General features: G+C 35.7%; 4 protein-coding genes across 5 annotated transcripts; 2 read left to right on the top strand and 2 right to left on the bottom strand.

Moving 5' to 3' along the window:
* Positions 1-8,809: 8,809 nt before the first annotated feature.
* On the bottom strand, positions 8,810-10,290 carry LOC113279722 (UPF0481 protein At3g47200-like). The gene is made up of 3 exons (XM_026528392.1): positions 9,732-10,290; positions 8,947-9,461; positions 8,810-8,824 (listed from the first exon to the last, which is right to left on the bottom strand). Exons 1-3 carry the CDS (start codon positions 10,288-10,290, stop codon positions 8,810-8,812), a joined length of 1,089 nt encoding a protein of 362 aa, XP_026384177.1.
* A 1,967-nt stretch (positions 10,291-12,257) lies between these two features.
* Positions 12,258-15,027, top strand: LOC113282956 (histone-lysine N-methyltransferase, H3 lysine-9 specific SUVH3-like). The gene has a single exon (XM_026532068.1). The coding sequence runs from the start codon at positions 12,447-12,449 to the stop codon at positions 14,157-14,159; it is 1,713 nt and encodes a 570-aa protein (XP_026387853.1). The 5' UTR covers positions 12,258-12,446; the 3' UTR covers positions 14,160-15,027.
* A 256-nt stretch (positions 15,028-15,283) lies between these two features.
* On the top strand, positions 15,284-15,733 carry LOC113279721 (egg cell-secreted protein 1.4-like). Its single transcript, XM_026528391.1, has one exon. It carries the CDS (start codon positions 15,284-15,286, stop codon positions 15,731-15,733), a length of 450 nt encoding a protein of 149 aa, XP_026384176.1.
* Positions 15,734-15,851: 118 nt separating this feature from the next.
* LOC113282955 lies at positions 15,852-18,806 on the bottom strand. Of its 2 annotated transcripts, XR_003327259.1 has the most exons (5): positions 18,418-18,806; positions 18,214-18,327; positions 16,674-16,778; positions 16,127-16,481; positions 15,852-16,009 (listed from the first exon to the last, which is right to left on the bottom strand). XR_003327259.1 is itself a non-coding variant. In XM_026532067.1 (4 exons), exons 1-4 carry the CDS (start codon positions 18,491-18,493, stop codon positions 16,210-16,212), a joined length of 567 nt encoding a protein of 188 aa, XP_026387852.1. In that variant the 5' UTR covers positions 18,494-18,805; the 3' UTR covers positions 16,020-16,209. The 2 variants fall into 2 exon arrangements, 1 of the variants encoding a protein (XP_026387852.1); XM_026532067.1 differs by lacking the exon at positions 15,852-16,009 and having other exon boundaries at positions 16,020-16,481; positions 18,418-18,805.
* Positions 18,807-19,073: the final 267 nt, after the last annotated feature.

Here is a 19,073-nt window from a genome sequence, read left to right as displayed (position 1 = left end):
TCACGCGAGTTTTGGTACCAGTGTTTCGTGATGCTCCATTTCCAAGGCGTGTTAGATTTCTTATTCTCAGACGTTTACCTTACTCTTCTACTTCATCATCAAATCTCCCATTACTTCCGTTTCCAACTGCGCGTGTTTGATCTTAATTTTGTTGATCCTTAGTTTTTTTTGCTTGTTTTTTTATTTTTTGTGTTCTTCAGTCTTGTAAATGTGATTAGATTAATTAGTTTATGTAAACAAGTAAGTAATTTCTCTATGAGTTTAATTTGAGAGTGCTTAACTGATTTTCAAATTGAGTTGATTTTTACTTCAAAACCTCTAATTTTAAGTTTATATCAAGTTGTTGGAGAGTGCAACTTAAAGGGAAAACAGTAAAGTATAATTGTGATTACTGATTAATCACCGGAGTATGATTCGATAAATAGTGCTAATTCAGAAACTTATATCCGTGTTTAATAGTAAAATGATGAGTATGATTAGCGTTACATAGTACAGGAGTAATTTTTACAGGCCTTAAACAAGAGAAAATCTAATCATGTTCAGGGGAAGTTGCAAACTGTTACATAGGGAGGCGCTCATAAGGGTATTGCCTTACCTTGGTAAACACTAAGGCTGCCTTTGGCATGGATGAAGTTTGAATTACCTAGAATTCAGACTACCTAGAGATTGAATTCCATCTTTTAAAATTTATGTGTGGGCATGATTATTTATGAAATTGATAATTCCGTCATTCTTCTTTTTCAAATGGTTATTTTCTCAAAATATTTATTTATTAATACATTATTTGCTAATAAATTTATTTGTGAATCACAAAATTTCTTTAAAAAATTATTTTTAATTAATTTTTAATTTAATTGTATGTAAATTAATATAGATTTTATTAAAACGGAAATAATATATAAAGTATGTAAATTAATTTTAAATATAATATTAATTAAATATAACATAAATATAATATAATATTAATTAAATATAGCATAAATATGTTATAATATTAAGGGATAGTTTATAAAGTACCCCTGTTTTGAAATGTACACTTCAAAAGTACCCCGTGTTTTACAAATTTTCTAAAGTACCCCGTTTTATTCAAAAGGCAAATTCCATCCAGTTAAGTGCTAGATGGCAGTTATCTTTCCTATTAAAAGTCCTATTTACCCCTGAACTACAACTCCTTGGTAGAGAGGATAATGATTCGGCGATCCTGAAAGAGGGTGTAACAATCCTGAACTAGGCTCGACGAACCTGAAAGTGGTGTAATGACCCTGAACCGGGCTCGACTAACCGGGAAAATATTGTAGAAGATTGATTCTCCACCAACCAAAAACCCCAAGACACTTGGGAATGATGAACCCTTACAGGTAATGCTGAAACGAACCTGAAAATGATGACACGATCCTGAACCGAGCTCGACAAATTGAAAACATGATGTAGAAGGTAAACGTACTAACAAGTAAATGGTAAAGAAGTAAACTTTAAAGAAAGTAAACTAGTGTTGACTAACTAGGATGGAAAACTAAACAGTTGGGGCACTTTAGAAAATTTCTAAAAAACATGGGTAACAATAAAACGAGGTCAATAAAACGGGGGTACTTTATAAATTCTCCTTAATATTAATTAAATATATCAGAATATTAATATAATATAATATAATATATTAAATGTAATATTATTATAATATAATATAATATCAATTAAATATAATATAATATAATATTAATCAATTAAATATAATATAATATTAATCAATTAAATATAATATAATATTAATTTTAAATATAATATTATTATATATATAATATAAATGTGATTTTTGAAGTGAAAAATTATTTAAATTATTATTTTAAGTAAATATAATATTAATAATAATCATTCTTAGAATTCTTTAAATAAAACTACTATTTTTTAACGAAAGAAATAATTTATCAACAATAATAATTAATTTTTATGTAAATATAATTATAGTGGAACTAATTTTATATTTGAGTCGAAAAATTATTTAAATTATTAATTTAAATAAATATAATATTAAATAATAGAGTTTTGTTATTTTAAATAAAACTATTCATTTAAATTTTGAATTTAGTAATTTATAAACAATACTAATATATTTAAATAATAAGAAAAAATATTATTTTTTTTCCATTTTTGAATATGAGAAAAAACAAAATATTATTAAAGTATCAAAAATTACTAATTAAAAAATATATAAATTCTAAAATAAAATAAAATATAATTATATTTTAATTACCAAAGTAAATTTATAAGTATAGGAAATTACTTATTCTTTAAAGAAAAAAAGAAAGTAAAATACGTTGAAATGTCAAAATGGTCAATGGGTGGAGTTGGAAGGATGGAGTTCAAACTTCCATTGGTGGAGGTGTGATTTAAATTTCCATTGAATGAAGTAGTTCCAAGTTCCAACTACCTTGAACTCTAATTCCATCCATGCCAAACACGCTAGGATTTGAATTCCATCCTTGACTCCTCCCGTTGACTGAACTCCACCCTAAACTACCTCCGTTCCAAACGCACCCTAAGAGTATGCTTGTTTTTGTGCTGAGTCGGTGTCTGGATCTGACTCGGCCCGAGTCAGATGTGCCGAGTCAGATTTGACTCGCGATCTGAGTCAGACCTAACCCCTGACTCAGACCCGTTTGAGTTAGGTAATAAAATACTCCTGATTCACGGGAACAAACCACTGATTCCTATTTTTGAATCAGATGAGCCAGATTTGACTCAAAAATGAACATATTGAGTCAGATCCAAATGAATCAGGTAGCTTCAGTCAGATCCGGACGAGATAGGTGAGTTAGTAGAAAACAAACAAGGTCTAAGTTTGGCTGAGATTCTGAGTAATTGTATTAACAATTAACATGGTGGTATCTTAGAGTTACAGTTCCGAAGAACTCAGTGTGAATACAACTCCAAAATGTAAGACTCGGTTGTTAAATCCCGTCTTCATTTTATTTTACTTTTTATGATTATTATTTTTTTGTTGAAAAAGTGGCAAAGCTAGTCTATATTGATAAGATGCACTGGTTCAAAATCGGGATTGATTATTGGACGGACCCACGATTCAAAATCAGGATTGATTAACGGGACTGACCCAGAAATTTCCAGCAATTACAGGTATTAAAAAATCGGGATTGATTAAATAGACCGATCCAGAAATTTCCATCAATTACATGTGTTAAAAACATGAAACAAACACTAATACAATCACAATACTCAGCAACACATCTACAAATCATATTCCAAATCAGAATCTTAACCATTCTAAACAAATTTTTCAGTAACAGAACAAATTTAAATGGCCTAGTTTGGATACTGAGTGACTCATCAAAATCATATAACACCCCTACAATCAATAGAGATGTTAGATTTCTAAGTAGCAAAACAAGTATGGATACTAAGTGACTCATCCAAATCATATAACACCCCTACAATCAATAGAGATGTTAGGACCCAAGGATCCAACCATTCCACAAGGTTTTTTCTAAAAACAAAGTAAAACAAATGACCTGGGTATAAACAATTTCAATTCCAAAGATTCACCCATTTTCCAAAGTGACAGTAATAGGGATAACCAAAATCAGTCATCATCAAACGAAATCGGTCTGGATCTTCAACAGAACCGGTCTAGAAAGATGTTCTTTGCTGGTGTCTTTTGTGTGTCTGGTGTAGTTATCGGTGTCTTAGAATATGTTGCGACTGGAATATTTTGAAAATATGTTGTTGAAAACCTAAAACTAGAAAAATTAGTTGAAAGATATATAAATCCAAGAATCAACATCAGTGAAACACCCTAAAATATATGAAATTCACTTAAATCTAAAACATAAAAACTTGAAATCATATCAGCACCAACATCAGTGGATGCATATCTGATTTGAATCGGTGGAGAATATGTTGTTGGTTCAAGATCTTCAGAAATCAGGGGTACGGACGAACATATGCTATGATTTCTTCTCAAGAACAGATCATAAAACGTACATGCATGAACATCCATTGATCCGGAGAACAAACCTACAAAATCTCAAGAACAAAAAAAAAAAAAGAACTGGTATAGAAGAAAAACTAGATTAGAAAGTAATAGGATAGAAAATCAAATAGTAAGAGAATATATAGTATGCCAATAGAGGGGCTTCACTAATGGGGAAAAATGGGTCACCGGTTAGTAATTTTAGAAACCCCTTTTACTAAAAGAATTTAATAACCCTTATTTAGTTAGTGTTAATAGTTTGATTAAATTAGAAATCTAGTATTAGATTAGATAAATGATCTTGATTTATCTGCGAGAGATATAAAAACAGATTAAGTATTTGGGTTTTTGGGGAAGAGAAAGAAGTAGAAGGAAAAAAGAGAAGAAAAAAGGGACATTTTTTAAAACCTTAGAATTTGGTTCACCTAACCAAAATAAGTGAATCCAGTAAGAAATTTGAGGTAAGTAAATTATTATATGATAGAGAAACCGAATTTTACATATTTCACGGTGGAGATCCAGGGATGATTGAACTTTTAAGATTTTCAGACGTGTCTACGGTTGGTTTTTTGCTAACGTTTCCAACGGTAAGACAAATTTATGGTTAGGAATTTCTAACCGTACTCATTTACTGTTGAATTTTAGGACCGTAAGAAAGTAATGTTGGGCTTCATAAACTCGAACTATCTGTAAAATCAGTTGGACAAAAATTTGAAGTGCCATGATTACGGCTGGTTTTTTAAACAGAAAATGGGCTATATAGCCAAAAATGTATGTTTCCTGGGTCAAATGGACGGGTAAGCTTTCCGTATGGGTCAAATGACCAAAAGAATCTTTTAATGGGAAAAGACGTTACTGCCCTTCTTCATCTTCTTCAAATGACCAAAAGAATCATTTCTTCTCGTCTTCTTCACTCGAACACAAATCAGATCTGAAAAAAGTGTAAAACAAGCTCTTCTCCATCTCCGCCATCACCACCGTGGAAAATCAAACTCTCTCTTCAAAAAAATTTCATCACCACCACCAATTATCTCCAAAACCCATCTTCAACTGCTCTCCACCGAATCCATTGAGTTATTCTTCTGCTATCGATATTCTCTTTCTCCACCACCACCATCATCAACTATAACCACATCTACCACCACCACACCATCGACAATACTACAACCACCACCATCAGCATCTACATCAAACTACAACCAACACCACCACCTTCCTCCACCACCGCAACCATCAACAATACTACAACCACCAACATCAACATCTACAGCAACTACAACCAACACCATCACATTCCTCCACCACCGCACACATCAACATCATCGTCAAACACCGACAAACCCTAATTAAATGGAGAGTTCTCAAATTCATTCAAACCAAAATTAGGGTTTTCTCTTCCATCAATTTTACTGGTAAGTTTCTCGATCCTAATTCTTTTTCATGATTTTATTATCAGAACTCATCAATTTCACGCGAACTGATGTTAACTACCTTAATTTTCCGAAATGAATCATTTTTATGAGTGAAATTTCATTCTTTTTTTCTTCTTCTTGTGTAAATCTAGCTTAAAACATGATTGAAAATGGTTTGGATTAAACTGGTTTCATCTTGGTTTAAGTTTTGTAAAATACAATTTAAAATTCATTGAATTTTGTTTGTATGTAACTAGTTTCATCTAGGTTAAGCTTATGTAAAATCTAGTCTGAAATTGATTGAATTTGGTTTGGATGAAATTTGTTTACACATTGATATACCTCAATTTTCATCAGAATGCCCTTGGTGAAACCAATTTCATCTAGTTGTGGACTGTAATATATTTGTTTTTTTGTCAAAATATGCAGGATGAAACCCAGTTTCATATAACTTACATATTGATATACCTTAATTTCGTAAGAACACTCAGGATGAAACCAATTTCATCTAGTTGTAAACTGTAATATAATTTTATTTTCGTTAAAATATGCAGGATGAAAACTAGTTTCATATAGTTTATTCATTGATATACCATTTTCGTCAGAATACTCTTGGTGAAACCAGTTTCATCTAGTTGTGGACTGTAATATATTTTTTTTTGTCAAAATATGCAGGATGAAACCCAGTTTCAGATAACTTACATATTGATATACCTTAATTTCGTAAGAATACGAAGGATGAAACCAATTTCATCTAGTTGTAAACTGTAATATAATTTTATTTTCGTTAAAATATGCAGGATGAAAACTAGTTTCATATAGTTATAGACTATGATATAATTGTATTTTCATCAGAATATGCTGGATGAAATCAGTTTCATCTCGTTTTGAAGCGTGGTATACCTGGATTTTCATTACTAGATTACTTAATGCGTTACCCACATGCCATATTACACAGGAAATGTCAACACCGTTTCAGTAAATGGCCCTATGTCCTTTCAATATTTCAATTTTATGTTTTACAATTGAGGGCAACTGAAATGAGGGCACCCCCTCTGTACATGTTCTTTTCTTCCTTAAATGGTGATTGTATTTCCTTTTAATTTCCTCTAGGTCCTTCCAGTTGGAAAAGGATTGCTTGGGTGTCGAGTTGTCTCTAAAGGATGAGCTGCAGCTGGTTATGAAGTAGTTGCAGGGGTGATGCTGAAATGAGATTGTTGTGATGTCGAGGATATGAAACTGATGTTGTTGCAGTTAAATGTAATGGCTTGGAGGTGCTTGTACTGGAGTTTGGTTGCAGCTGCAGTTGTTGGATCTGGTGGCAGTAATGGAGCTAATGGGTACTGGTGGTGTTGTTTTGATGATTGAGAAACTGGTTCTAGTGAAGTGTCAGGTGGACTGGTTGGTATTGCAATGGAATGATGCAAGAGATGACATTACAGATGTGCAGGTGATGGCAGTTGTGGTTGGCATGAGGCAGAGATGAAGGATCTGCAATGGATTACATACTCTGTTTTTTACTCTGTTTCACGTACTCTGTTTTTTGCTCTGTTTCACGCACTCTGTTTTGCTCTGTTTCACGCATTCTGTTTTTTGCTCTGTTTTAATTCGTAAAACAGAGCAATTAATTCTGTTTTTTTTTTGTACTCTGTTTTTATTTGATCTGCAATGAACTACGTACTCTGTTTTTATTTGATTACTTTGTTCTTCTCCAACCCAATAAATATTTGAAGAAGATAGGGACATATTGGTCTGTTCCAATTAATTCATAAAAAATATTCTGGGTGAAATAACCAAATTGGTTATTTAAATAGTATATTTCTGATTTTTGGCTATAAGAACAGTATCTAAGCCTAGAAATCTATTTCATCCAGGAATTATTGCTTTTGGTCTTTTTGACCAATTTTATGATTTAAGAATAATCAATTTTCCTTCTCACTTTAATCAGCCGGGATAGTTTGACCATAAAGCTGTCGGGCCCGTTTTGCAGCAAAAGCATCCTCATCTAGTATTTGTATGGGCGAGTGGCGACCACTCTGGCAATTTCAACTAATTCTAATCAGGATCAATTTTGACTGTCCCCCCAGTGCAAAAGCTTACAGTTGTAATTTGCAACTGCAGTAAACAGTTGTGAATTTGAAAGACGTTGCAAGATCAGTTGTGAATCGCACCTACATAAGAGTTGTTGCAAAATTTTGTTGCTAACATGGAAAATGGTGTAGTGCATTGTGGGTTTATTTACTACTGTAATATCATAGATAATTTCAGCAAGTTTTGATGGATTTATCCAATAATGAGAAAATCAGATTTCAAAGATGTCTTTATACAAAAATCAAAAGTGGACGTTTTACTGTGAAGTTTGTGTTTCAATTCTTATACAACATAAAGTATCACAATGTGCAGGATCAGATTACAAACAATACTTCTGAAGCTTGAAATCATATTTGGGGTTTATAAATGATTCCTAGAATTCAGTTATTCATGTAGAAATGTGTTAATGATATCCTCTCATCAAAGGAAAAAATTAATAGAAGAATGCCACAAAAGGATACAAATATAGCAGATGCGCAGTGGAAACATCTACGCATATTATCTTGCAGTGCCCATTTTGCGATAGTTGCACGATATGTGGTTATTGATCAGCAGTGGGCCTCTAGAATAGATTGGATATCTATTAGTACAGATGGTGGTTAAGATGGCAGTTATCAGCTGGCATTTATGGAAAGACAGATGATGTGTTGTCTTTAACCGCAAATACTCATCCCCTCTACAACTTATGCACAACATTAAAATCTTTTTTAAAGGCTCTGATTTAGTGTGAAGACCTAAATACTGATGCTTTCTTTTGTTACAGATTTAAGAGTAGAGGTTATGGTCTAATATTTCTTGATTTTGCAGGTACTAATTTAGCTTCAACTTGCACAGACTTCAAGGGTCCATCAAGGCCGGGATATGTGGAGAGTTTAGCTGTCTTGGAATCATTAAAGCTCGCAACGCGGTTGGATTATAAGAAGATTGTCGTAGAAGCAGATTACCAAAGCACTTGCTAAAGCAATCCAGGGTGAAAAAATTGAGGTCCCCTGGAAGTTAAGAGGAATAGTTTATTTTTTTAAGCATTTAAGAGGAATAGTTGAAGATATTATGATTCTTTTAATTTCTTTTGAGAGCTGGTCGTGTATGCACATAAATAGACTAGCTAATAAGCGTGCAGACAAGTTAGCTAAATATACTCGTAAGGAAGGTTTCTTTGGTACTTAGTTCAGAAATCCTCTTTTATTCTTGGTAAATTTCATTCAACACGACAGTGCTTAATTAATACTTTGCACCAAAAAAATAATTAAAAATAGAAACACACATATATAAGATAAAATAAAGTTTCTAATAGGAATTGTTCCTCAAATAGTCCCTGTAATACCTAATTGCGTAAAGGCTATCAAGGAAATGGATTACATAGAGAATAGTTCCTAAAATCGCGAATACCCAACGCCAACGCCTAGTAACCCATCCAAACCAATTGTGAACCGTAGTTTTCTTCTCATAATATTTTCTTACCTGTTTTATTATACCAGCAGACTTATCATCTATATTTTCTGCCATTGTGTCCCTTGTGAGTTCATTCATTACCGTAAGAATAGCCTCGTCACTATCCATAGAACTAACGATGATCCCTTGGGAACGTAGGGAACTAACATCATCAGCCGAACGAATAAAAAAATTCAGGAGGTGTATGTAAGAGACTAATTCATTATTGGTATCTCCTACAAGTTGATAAGCTTTCAAATTGTGAAATCGAGGTACTGTGCCTTGGTCGACGAAGATGGCAGGTAGACTCAGCAATTTTGCTTTTTTCCTAAATTTTATATCTTTGTAAGTCGCAACAGGCTTGAATTTCATCCAATGTTTGGTGGTAAGCTCGGCTGCAGAATTTTTTATGGCACCTTCTCCAGTAAACGGTTCCTGACACTCTCTCCCTCCTAGTATTCCTTTTATGTACATGTCTAACAAGTGATGGCCTTTGATTGCAGGTGGAGCAAGCATCAGTCTGGCTAGGTTGTTCTCTCCGTTTCCTGGGCATTGATGCATACCATAAACATACAAAAATTATTGGATGGCTAGGTTGCATATTACTGCTGATCAAAAATACATAAATTATTTCTATTCAAATAAACAAAATTATAAGAAAACGGGATTGATGAATGAGAAACGGGAGAAGGTTAAAAAGATTTCTTTCATTATAACAAGATTCGGGGTTAGTTCACTGGCATGGACTAGAAATTGTACCGGCTAGAAACAAACTATACAAGGAGCTGAGAGTGTTTTTACCTCTACAGTCCAACCTTCGGAAGCCGTAAGCAATATGGAAATCACTAGACAAGGAACTTGGTTCTCCAACAACAACAAGTCCTCCATCACATAGTTATAGTTCAAGATATGCCCCCGTTTGCCAAATATAGGATCGGTATCAGCATAATCATTACCTTTTCGATTACCATGCAAGACATTCAAGAATTCCAAAAGGAAAATTCCATCGACCATCATCAGCTTGATGAAGTCATCTGGCGTCCAGTTGCCCAACTGAGGGACCTGCTCATAATTTCCCCACAATTGATCATAAACTAGCTTCAGCTCATCCACGTACTTTTCTACGGTTGCCCCAGTTGCTGATCTCTTAAGGAACTGATTTACGGCTCTGTTCTTGTGCGACTGCATGGGCTGGAGTTCAGGTTTACCGTAATGGTATGGACCAATGGACACCATTTTTGGCTGATACACATCTGGGTTTCTCTCTTTTACATAACTTGGGATTGCAAATATCTGTACATGCATCTCTAACTCTTGTGGAGGCATGTCTATATGAGCATCCATTATCTTTGTGGGTTTTGAAGTTTCTTCCATATCTGTCCTAATTTTTCTTATCTCAAGACATCTTCCCTCTTAATCTTTTATATTTTTTCCCGGCACAATGAATCTGCACTTCAGTGTTGCTTTCTACGTCAATGGGAACCAATAATGGCAGGCATTCATCGTCTTCGAGACCACAGGTCCACAGGTTGGTTGTTATTGTAAATTAGATCATTTTTGGCCCTTAAAAATGCAGCTTCCTGGTATGAAAGCTTTGAAGTCTCCCATCTTCCCCCGCATTGCACGTTGAATACCCGATACGTTAAATCATGGATCAAACTATTGGGAGTCCATCATACCACGTATCACACAATACGTACAGAAGTTTTTTCTAGAAAAAAAATGCAAGAAAATTGGAACTTGCAAGTTTGACTGAGAGTTGAGACGTTACTTTAATTTGCATTTTTTATACGCTTTTGTGCTTTTGCTAGTGGTCAATGGGTCAGTAATGCCGTTATTAATACGAGAAAGAAAAGCGAAGCTGTCCTTGCAGACGCCGAGCTTGACTTGCTGAACATACACAAGTGAGTTTTTAAGCAGTTTTATGACTTTATCTAGCTAACAGAGGCAACAACATGATTTGTAAAAGGGGTCGCCAGATACCAGTAAACCATTGGATTAGCGAAATTTGTAGCTTCACACAAATACTGGTAGATGTTTAAATAATAAACTTGAACTTCCGTAATCCTGATCTAATTCATTTGCCTTAAAATGAAATCCATGATCTCGTATTAATGCAATTTGATTAACGAATAACTCCACTACTTACTTTACCTCTTCAGTCTATACAAATAAAATCAACTGTACCTTCATTCATCTCTCTACATTTGGGTATACAACCATGGCTGCAGCTTATTTCACTTCTTCAAAGTTGCTAATAGGATAGACAATGGACAATATCGGCACTACCGTACAAGCAAGACCTTTGTTGCATTTTAATAGAACTGAATTGCCTAAAAGAAAAAAAATCCACATCGGCTTGGTTGGATGAACCTGGATATACAAAATGTAGCTCAAACCTGTTCTACATATATGCAAATGCCACAAATCTAAGAGCAGTCAATTTTTCTTAATTAGCTCGGACAGTTTGACCATAAAGCTCAGTACTGATAAAGCTGTCGAGCCCTTTTTACAGCAAAAGCATCCCCATCCAATATTTGTATGGGCGACTGGCGACCAATCCGGCAATAGGATTGATTCTGAATTTCTGACTGTCCCCAACTAGAACTTTTTTTTTTTTTTTTGTCTCTAGGAGATGCTACATTCGAGAATGGCATATTCTGCCCACCATGCCAAACATCCATCGACTGAACCACCTAAAATGGAGAGATATCAGTATAATCTGGATGTTGTTCCTTTCAATATTCTTTGCCAAGCGATATCACAGAGAGGACAATGCTAGATAGACAGATAGATAGATACGCTAAAAAAAAAGAAAAATTGACGATACAAATACTAGTTCCCGGAAATCCATTCAAAGGTTATACTCCCTCGTCATTTTAATCTCGTTATTATCTTTTTCACACCCAATGGAAAAAAATCTGCAATTGAGAAACATCATTCGTCACATTTAACTTCATAATATTCCCTCCGTTCCATTTTACTTATATTTTAGGATTCATTTTGTGTTCCAAAATAGACGAGTGGTTAATTATTTTTCCCAAATTTTCTCAAATTTACTCTTGTTTTGGAATCTTCACACTTACAGGCAAGGAGACATGGGATTTGGTTTAAAAAAAATAAAAAATAAAAAGGAGACATGGGAAATGCAGATTCCCATGTTTACTGCTGTTATCAAAGACGCTCTTCTGGTTCACATTTGTCAGGTCCTTGGATGCCTAGATGTACAACACGCCAAGGCCTCAAGGGCAAGGTGTTGGCCATCCAGTATTCACGTGGGTCCCGCAAAAGAATACATTTTCTTTCTACAATCTTTCTTTCTTTTTTTGGTTCCGATCTATCCAAGTCTTTCCATTTCAACTCCATGGATTTTCATTTCTCCTTCGTTTGAGGTATTTCATTTCGTCTCTGTTAGATTTTACATGTTTTTGTGGATATTGATTGTAGACAAGTAGTAACCCTAGCTTAACCCACCTCACACACTCACAGACACTGTGTGATTCATTTTGTATTTCCCCTGGAATTGCACTATGGATTTTGACAAGCTTGAAGTTGTAGATGCAACACCTCTGCGTTCTCTACCTCCAGGTATAACCCCTTTTCCTCCTCCTACATCAAACCCCACCCCAGTTAAAGGTAAAGTTAGTGTGTCAAAGAGAAAAAACTCAAAAACCCCTTCATCAAAGACTACTAGTAGTGCAAAATCAAACAAGAAAATCAAGATTAGTGAAGAAGTTAGGTTGTCATCACTAGAAGGGGATAGTGCATCTGTATCAGGTGTTTTGATGAAATTTGATGCACTTAGAAGAAGGCTTCTCCAGATTGGAAATGATGAACCCAATCAGAGACCGGATTTGAAAGCTGGAACGATTATGATGAGTAATGGGTTCAGAACGAATACGAGGAAGAGGATTGGGGGTGTTCCGGGGATTGGTGTTGGAGATATATTCTATTTCAGAATTGAGACTTGCTTGGTTGGATTGCATACTCCGATTATGGCTGGAATTGATTATTTGGTCTCGAAAAATGCTGAGGAACCTCTCGCGGTGAGCATTGTTTCGTCTGGAGGGTATGAAGATGATGTTGGGGATGGGAAAGTGCTGATTTATACTGGCCAAGGTGGGAATGTCTCTACTGATCAGAAGCTTGAGAGGGGAAATCTCGCATTGGAGAAAAGTTTGCACCGGGGAAATGAAGTTAGGGTTATTCGGGGTGTCAAGGATATTGAGAATCCAAATTGTAAAGTGTATATGTATGATGGTCTGTATAAAATTCAAGAGTCGTGGACGGATAAGAGCAAAATGGGTGCGGCTGTTTTCAAATATAAGTTGGTGAGAATACCTGGGCAACGTGAAGCATTCACTATTTGGAAATCAATTCAAACATGGAGGAATAACATTAGCTCTCGGCCTGGGCTTATATTACAAGACATAACCTCAGGAGCGGAGAAGATACCGGTGTCTCTTGTAAATGAGGTTGATGGTCTTACAAAACCTCCTCAATTTGTTTATGTTACTGGTCTCAAGCATTCAAGAACTACGGAATCCTCTATTGGCTGCAGCTGTCAAGGTACATGTGTTCCAAATTCCGATTGCTCTTGTATTCGGGCCAATGGAGGGGATACCCCATATGCCAATGGGGTTCTTGTGATTCAAAAATCTGTGGTACATGAGTGTGGTCCTTCTTGTTCATGTTACCCTGATTGCAGTAACCAAGTGTCGCAAAATGGTCTGAAACTTCGTCTGGAGGTTTTTAAGACCAAGGATAAAGGTTGGGGACTTCGGTCTTGGGATCCTATACGTGCTGGTACATTCATTTGTGAATATGCAGGGGAAGTCATTGGTAAAGATGATAGAGGAGGCGGAGCAAATGTGGATGATGAATATACCTTTAACGCTACCAATACAGAAAACTACTACTCAAATGAATGGAACTATGTTCCAGAGCTAATAGAGGAAGAGAGGCACATGGATTCGAATGAGAAATTCAAGCCTTCATCTCCCATAATGATCAGTGCCAAGAAGATGGGAAATGTCTCTCGGTTCATGAACCATAGCTGCTCTCCAAATGTACTTTGGCAGCTCGTCATGCATGGCAAAAGTAAGGATTCTTTCCCGCATATCATGTTCTACGCACTTAAACATATACCTCCAATGACAGAGTTGACGTATAATTACGAGAACTGCGGACTAAAGAAAAGATGCTTCTGTGGGTCCTCAAATTGCAGAAGTTATTTTGGTTAGGAGTCCAGCAAGAGAAAACTAGTTAGGAAATCGTTTTCGAACAATTAAGAATGTTCAAGTCTCTGACTTTGCTAACTGCTTTTTTAGATTGTTATGGAGAAATAGTTTTTCACTTCGTTCGCTGTTTCTCCTTTAATGCATGGTTTGATTGGTCATGTTACGTTGTCCATGTTAGATGTGTTGGAATGTTTTTCTTGTTTTTGTAAGAAGTGCATCTTCTGTAGAAAATTTTCAGCTGTAGGCATGAATCAGAAAAACAGTCATCAGGCAGCTGTTTGAACAAACGCTAGCCCTTCATGTATTGGTCCAGCTGAGGTTAACATGGCTAAAGGAAGGGGTGTGTGGCAATTGAAGTGAAGACTAGATCTTCACTGCAGCTTCTAGTGGATGTAAAGGCTAATGATGGCAGTTCAATACGATTCAGCTTCTAGTGGATGTGAAGGTTAATGATGGCAGTTCAACACGATTCTGGAAGGACTGGTGTCTGAATAAGAAAAAGGTTATCGTTTGTTTTCTTTGTCTGTTCAAACTTTTTGCTCGAACAAGGATTCAGTAGTTCATCGAACAACTGAAGGAAACATAACAGGGAATTGGCTGCCAGAAAATCTAAACAAATGGAGATTAGACTACTTCCATTACATGATTGCTGTGATGAATGTAGTGAATTTTGGTTATTTCTTGGTATGAGCTAGGTGGTATAGCTACAAGATAGTGGAACTGCAACCAAAGAGGGTCGCAGAGAAACCATTGTATGGGTATAGATTTGTGAGGTGTAACGAGAGTGTAAGAGAGATATATGTGAGGTGTAATAGTGTTGTTTCTTTTTCTGTAGACGCTTAATGAAATACTGAATCTCAAAAGTTGATAACCTTTTCAACTTCCATTAACTTTTCAACTTCCATAACTCTACTTGATCTGTTATTCATTTGCCTTGAATGAAATCCATGATCCAGAGTTGATGATAAACTCATTCCCAATTCAATTCTACCCCTGTAACGCACTCCACTACTTGCATGCATCAATCTCTTTTAACTTCACCTCTTCAGCCTATATAAATAGAATTCACCCAATTCCCATACTCATACCTTCATCTATCTCTCCACTTCTCTACACCTGCGCATACAATGGCTTCAGCTTATTTCACTTCTTCTAAGTTTTTGTTTGGGCTGACAATGTTGATTGCAGTAGCATTGAGCGCAATGGATAATATTAGCACTACTGCACTAGCAAGACCTTTGGTGCATGTTCCTGCAGGATCACCAATATCCTTGCCTGCTAGACTTCAATCTACTGGATCATACTCAGAATGTTGGGACTCGTTAGTGGAGCTTCAAGCATGTACCGGAGAGGTTATGCTATTCTTTCTTAATGGTGAGACGCATTTAGGTAACAGTTGCTGTCGAGCAATTCTTGTAATCCAAAACAGCTGTTGGCCTGCTATGCTTGGCTCACTAGGGTTCACTCAAGAGGAAGGGGATATACTACATGGATACTGTGATGCCTCTGCTAATGGTAATGATGTTGTACGTTCACCATCACTGCCATCTGCGGTGCCTATCGTGAAGGGCGCATGATTCGAAACCCCCATCTCTACATCTTTTTTATAGTATGCTTTAGTGTCTGCAATCTGGATGTAGTAACATGTAAGACTTGTTTGCAATATATAATAAAATGGGTTTCATTCTAGTTCGGGTTTTAATTGAGAAGTTCAGTAAAATGTTATTGGACTATGATATTACGAAACTCAAAAACATCAAATTATTACAGTAGAGATTCAACTGCCCATTTTGAACATGATTCCCTGAAACACTGATCTTTATCTCTTTATTTGACAGATTTCGAGGTTTTTTGCATTCAGTATCATAAAGAGCAACAAAATCGAATTATTTCAGCGAATAATATACAATCCAACTGGTTTGCATTTTTGTTAGAGGTTGAACAAGAAAAACATGCCAAAAAGAAAGATTACATGATCTTGGTTGGGATCCAGAGCCTGGATATACAAAATGTAGCTCAAAATTGTTCTATGTATATGCTAAGCTAAGAATAGTCAATTTTCTTTCTCATGTATACTAACTGGGGCAGTTTGGCCATAAAGCTGTTGCTCACGAGCCTGTTTTGCAGCAAGAGCTTCCTCATCTAGTATTTGAATGGGCGACCACTCTGGCAATTTCAACCAATTCTTATCAGGATTCTGACTGTCCCCCAATAGAGACTCTTTCTTTGTCTCCAAGAGATGCCTCAATCGAGGAATGGCATAATCTGCTGTAGTACCTACCACAGCAAACATCATCGAGTATTTGATTGCACCGAGTGGACCACCTAAAATAAGAGAGATGTCAGTATTCCAATGTTACTGCTTTTTATATCCTTAGTTTTCTCTATTGAAGATAGAGACGATTTAAATGAGACTGCGAGAGGACCATGTTAGACAGCTGCTTAAATTTAACGGCAACTACTATTTTATGGTAATATAAATACTTGCACATGAAACAGAGAATCGGGAAAATCAACCTTGAAGTCTACCAAGAATAGCACCAGCACCAAACCCTCCAAGTGCAGAATTTATCAGATCACCAGATTCTGAATTTCGAGCCGCCGTTACAAATTCACGTGCTCCTGTTAAGTCAACGAGAATAATGGAAATGAGGACAAAAAATGTCGATAAGTAGAACTCAATTCGATTTACTGAAACATGGTTTAGCTTATAAAGCACAATACTTGAATGCAGGGGCTTAATTCGTTTCAACAAATATGACATTAAAATTCCTGTAGTTGGTTTTCAGCCTACATAACGATGTAAAGGACAAGTGGTTGCACTCTGAAGCAACATCTTTAAGATGCTCAACGCAACAATACATGCACTGTGAATTGTGTATATATACATAGTGAACAGTTTCGGTAGTCATAGTACGAAAAATAAAAAACACGGGATGAAATTTTTGGAACACCAGAACCATCCAACGCTAACTGCATATTAAATTATTTGCACTGAAGGGTTACGGACTCTAACTAACAAATCAAAGATACGCCAAAGTAGGTCCTTTAGTATGTTTCCCAGTACTAAAAGTGCCCTCTCCTTCTTGCACCAATTTTAAGAGTTTGGATTACCTCACAGATCAAGGTTGGATTGCATGACATACTCATATGAGGATTTCAAATTAGGGCTTCCTTCCGTGACCTGCAGGCTTGTGTCCTATAATACTAGAAAGCTGAAGCGACATATTAAAAGACAGGCTTACAAATTGTTCCTTTTTTTATAATGTCTAAGGTCGATTAAGAAGTGATAGTCACAAGATGAGTCTATTATTCACATGTGTTATTTAATGACTATGCATAACTTCCAGAGTTGGACACGAAATTGCGAACTAATTTGGAGGAGTAATCCATCAGTAGTTGTCCTGACAGGGTGAAACACGTCTTACAGACAACACTTAACTTATCCATTTGGTTATGTGGGAGCATATGCTCTTCCTTTCAGACTTGCCAGGAAAAGAATTTTAATACAAATCTATAGAGCGCAGCTATGTAAATTAAAAAAGTGTTAGTGTCTCTTGAAATTTTCTGTAAGTTTCTCTGCAAAAACCACCAATGTTCCTCTTGACACCTCAGTGAAAAAAATGGAGGTCATATGCATCCCGAACAAAATGATCAGGTGTCAGTCAAATATTTAGAAAACTAAATTAAGTAAAGAGCTTAGCTAAAATGTTCTTCAGTAAGCTCATTTCTGCTCACCGAAAAAAAGATAAACAGTCTTTTCTCAAAGGCCCTACTTATAGTATTACAACATACTCTCAACAACATCATAGATTTCATTTCCCAAAGAAGAAGAAATTCCAACTCAATCCCTTAAAATTCCACTATTTGTCCTCTTAAAGGTAAACCCTAGTCTTATTAGATTATCAGTAACATCAATATTAGGTATTATCACAGAAATAAAACACGAAATCTCTGTAATCTCAATATGCACACGATAAATTAAAAAATAAATAAAAATTATATGAAATGTAAGAAATTGAGAATAAGAAGAGAAAGAAAGTTTAGTGTTGCTTACCACAATAAGATCCGGTAACAATAGCAGCATTAGTAGCATATGTTGCACCACTTCTACCAACACCAAGAACTCTTCTGTGTTTACTTACCAATCCAAATGCTCCCCCAATTGCTCCTACAAATAAAAAATGAAATCTAGGGTTTTTAAAATAAAGATCCCAAAAATGTAAAATGAACTGAAAACAAAGAGATCATCGGAATAAACCTAAAACAAGTGTGGGGATTACAATCCGTTTCGTCGGAGATGATGAAGTCTCGGTGATCTTTTCCTCTGAATCCATTTTTAATGTTCTTTCTTCTTCTTTCTGAATTTCGAAACTAGAGTGACAGAGAGAGAAAGTGTGCAAGACTATATGGAGTTGAGAAAGAGTGGGAACGAAAGAAAAGAAACAGCGAAAAAAAAAGGAAAATGCACCAGCCGGGAATCAAACCCGGGTCTGTACCATGCGCGGTTGTTATGCAACCCTTACAAAAGTATTCAACTATTTACTTCACTCGATAGCTTCAACACCTGGGTCGGATGGCAATTGGTCAGTTTCTAAGAGCCATGAGGTATAGGTTTATACTCACTGCCAGATGAATTTGGAATGGCAAAGAGGTGAAAAGTCGGGAAGGTCTTCATAACTCTGTCGATTGATATATCCTTGCAGAATTTGCACCACCTATCATCACATTGACTTAAAAGAGAGACAATTGTTATTTTTTATTTCGCTGTGCACACTGTCACGTTTAAGAGACATGGGAAGTCAAGCCTGATTTCGGGCCACATTTCCAGTATGTGGAAGGCAATGAGCCATAAAGCAACTCAAAAGTCACACTAGCAAAAGCTATCTCACAACATGAGGACCCATCATTTTTTTT

This window comes from Papaver somniferum, chromosome 5, assembly GCF_003573695.1.
Source record: "Papaver somniferum cultivar HN1 chromosome 5, ASM357369v1, whole genome shotgun sequence".
Lineage (NCBI taxonomy): Eukaryota > Viridiplantae > Streptophyta > Magnoliopsida > Ranunculales > Papaveraceae > Papaver > Papaver somniferum.
This window is presented reverse-complemented; position numbering and strand designations above follow the sequence as displayed.

Bases quoted from the DNA above. Each gene is read 5' to 3' on its own strand.
- LOC113279722 (XM_026528392.1), bottom strand. From the start codon at position 10,290: ATGGAAGAAACTTCAAAACCCACAAAGATAATGGATGCTCATATAGAC. The intron at 9,462-9,731 runs GTTGGACTGTAG...ATCAATGCCCAG, and splicing joins ATTGCTTACGGCTTCCGAAG to GAAACGGAGAGAACAACCTA.
- LOC113279721 (XM_026528391.1), top strand. From the start codon at position 15,284: ATGGCTTCAGCTTATTTCACTTCTTCTAAGTTTTTGTTTGGGCTGACA.
- LOC113282956 (XM_026532068.1), top strand. From the start codon at position 12,447: ATGGATTTTGACAAGCTTGAAGTTGTAGATGCAACACCTCTGCGTTCT.
- LOC113282955 (XM_026532067.1), bottom strand. From the start codon at position 18,493: ATGGATTCAGAGGAAAAGATCACCGAGACTTCATCATCTCCGACGAAA. The intron at 18,328-18,417 runs GTTTATTCCGAT...TTTTATTTGTAG, and splicing joins AATCCCCACACTTGTTTTAG to GAGCAATTGGGGGAGCATTT. The intron at 16,779-18,213 runs GTAAGCAACACT...TTGACTTAACAG, and splicing joins TGTTACCGGATCTTATTGTG to GAGCACGTGAATTTGTAACG.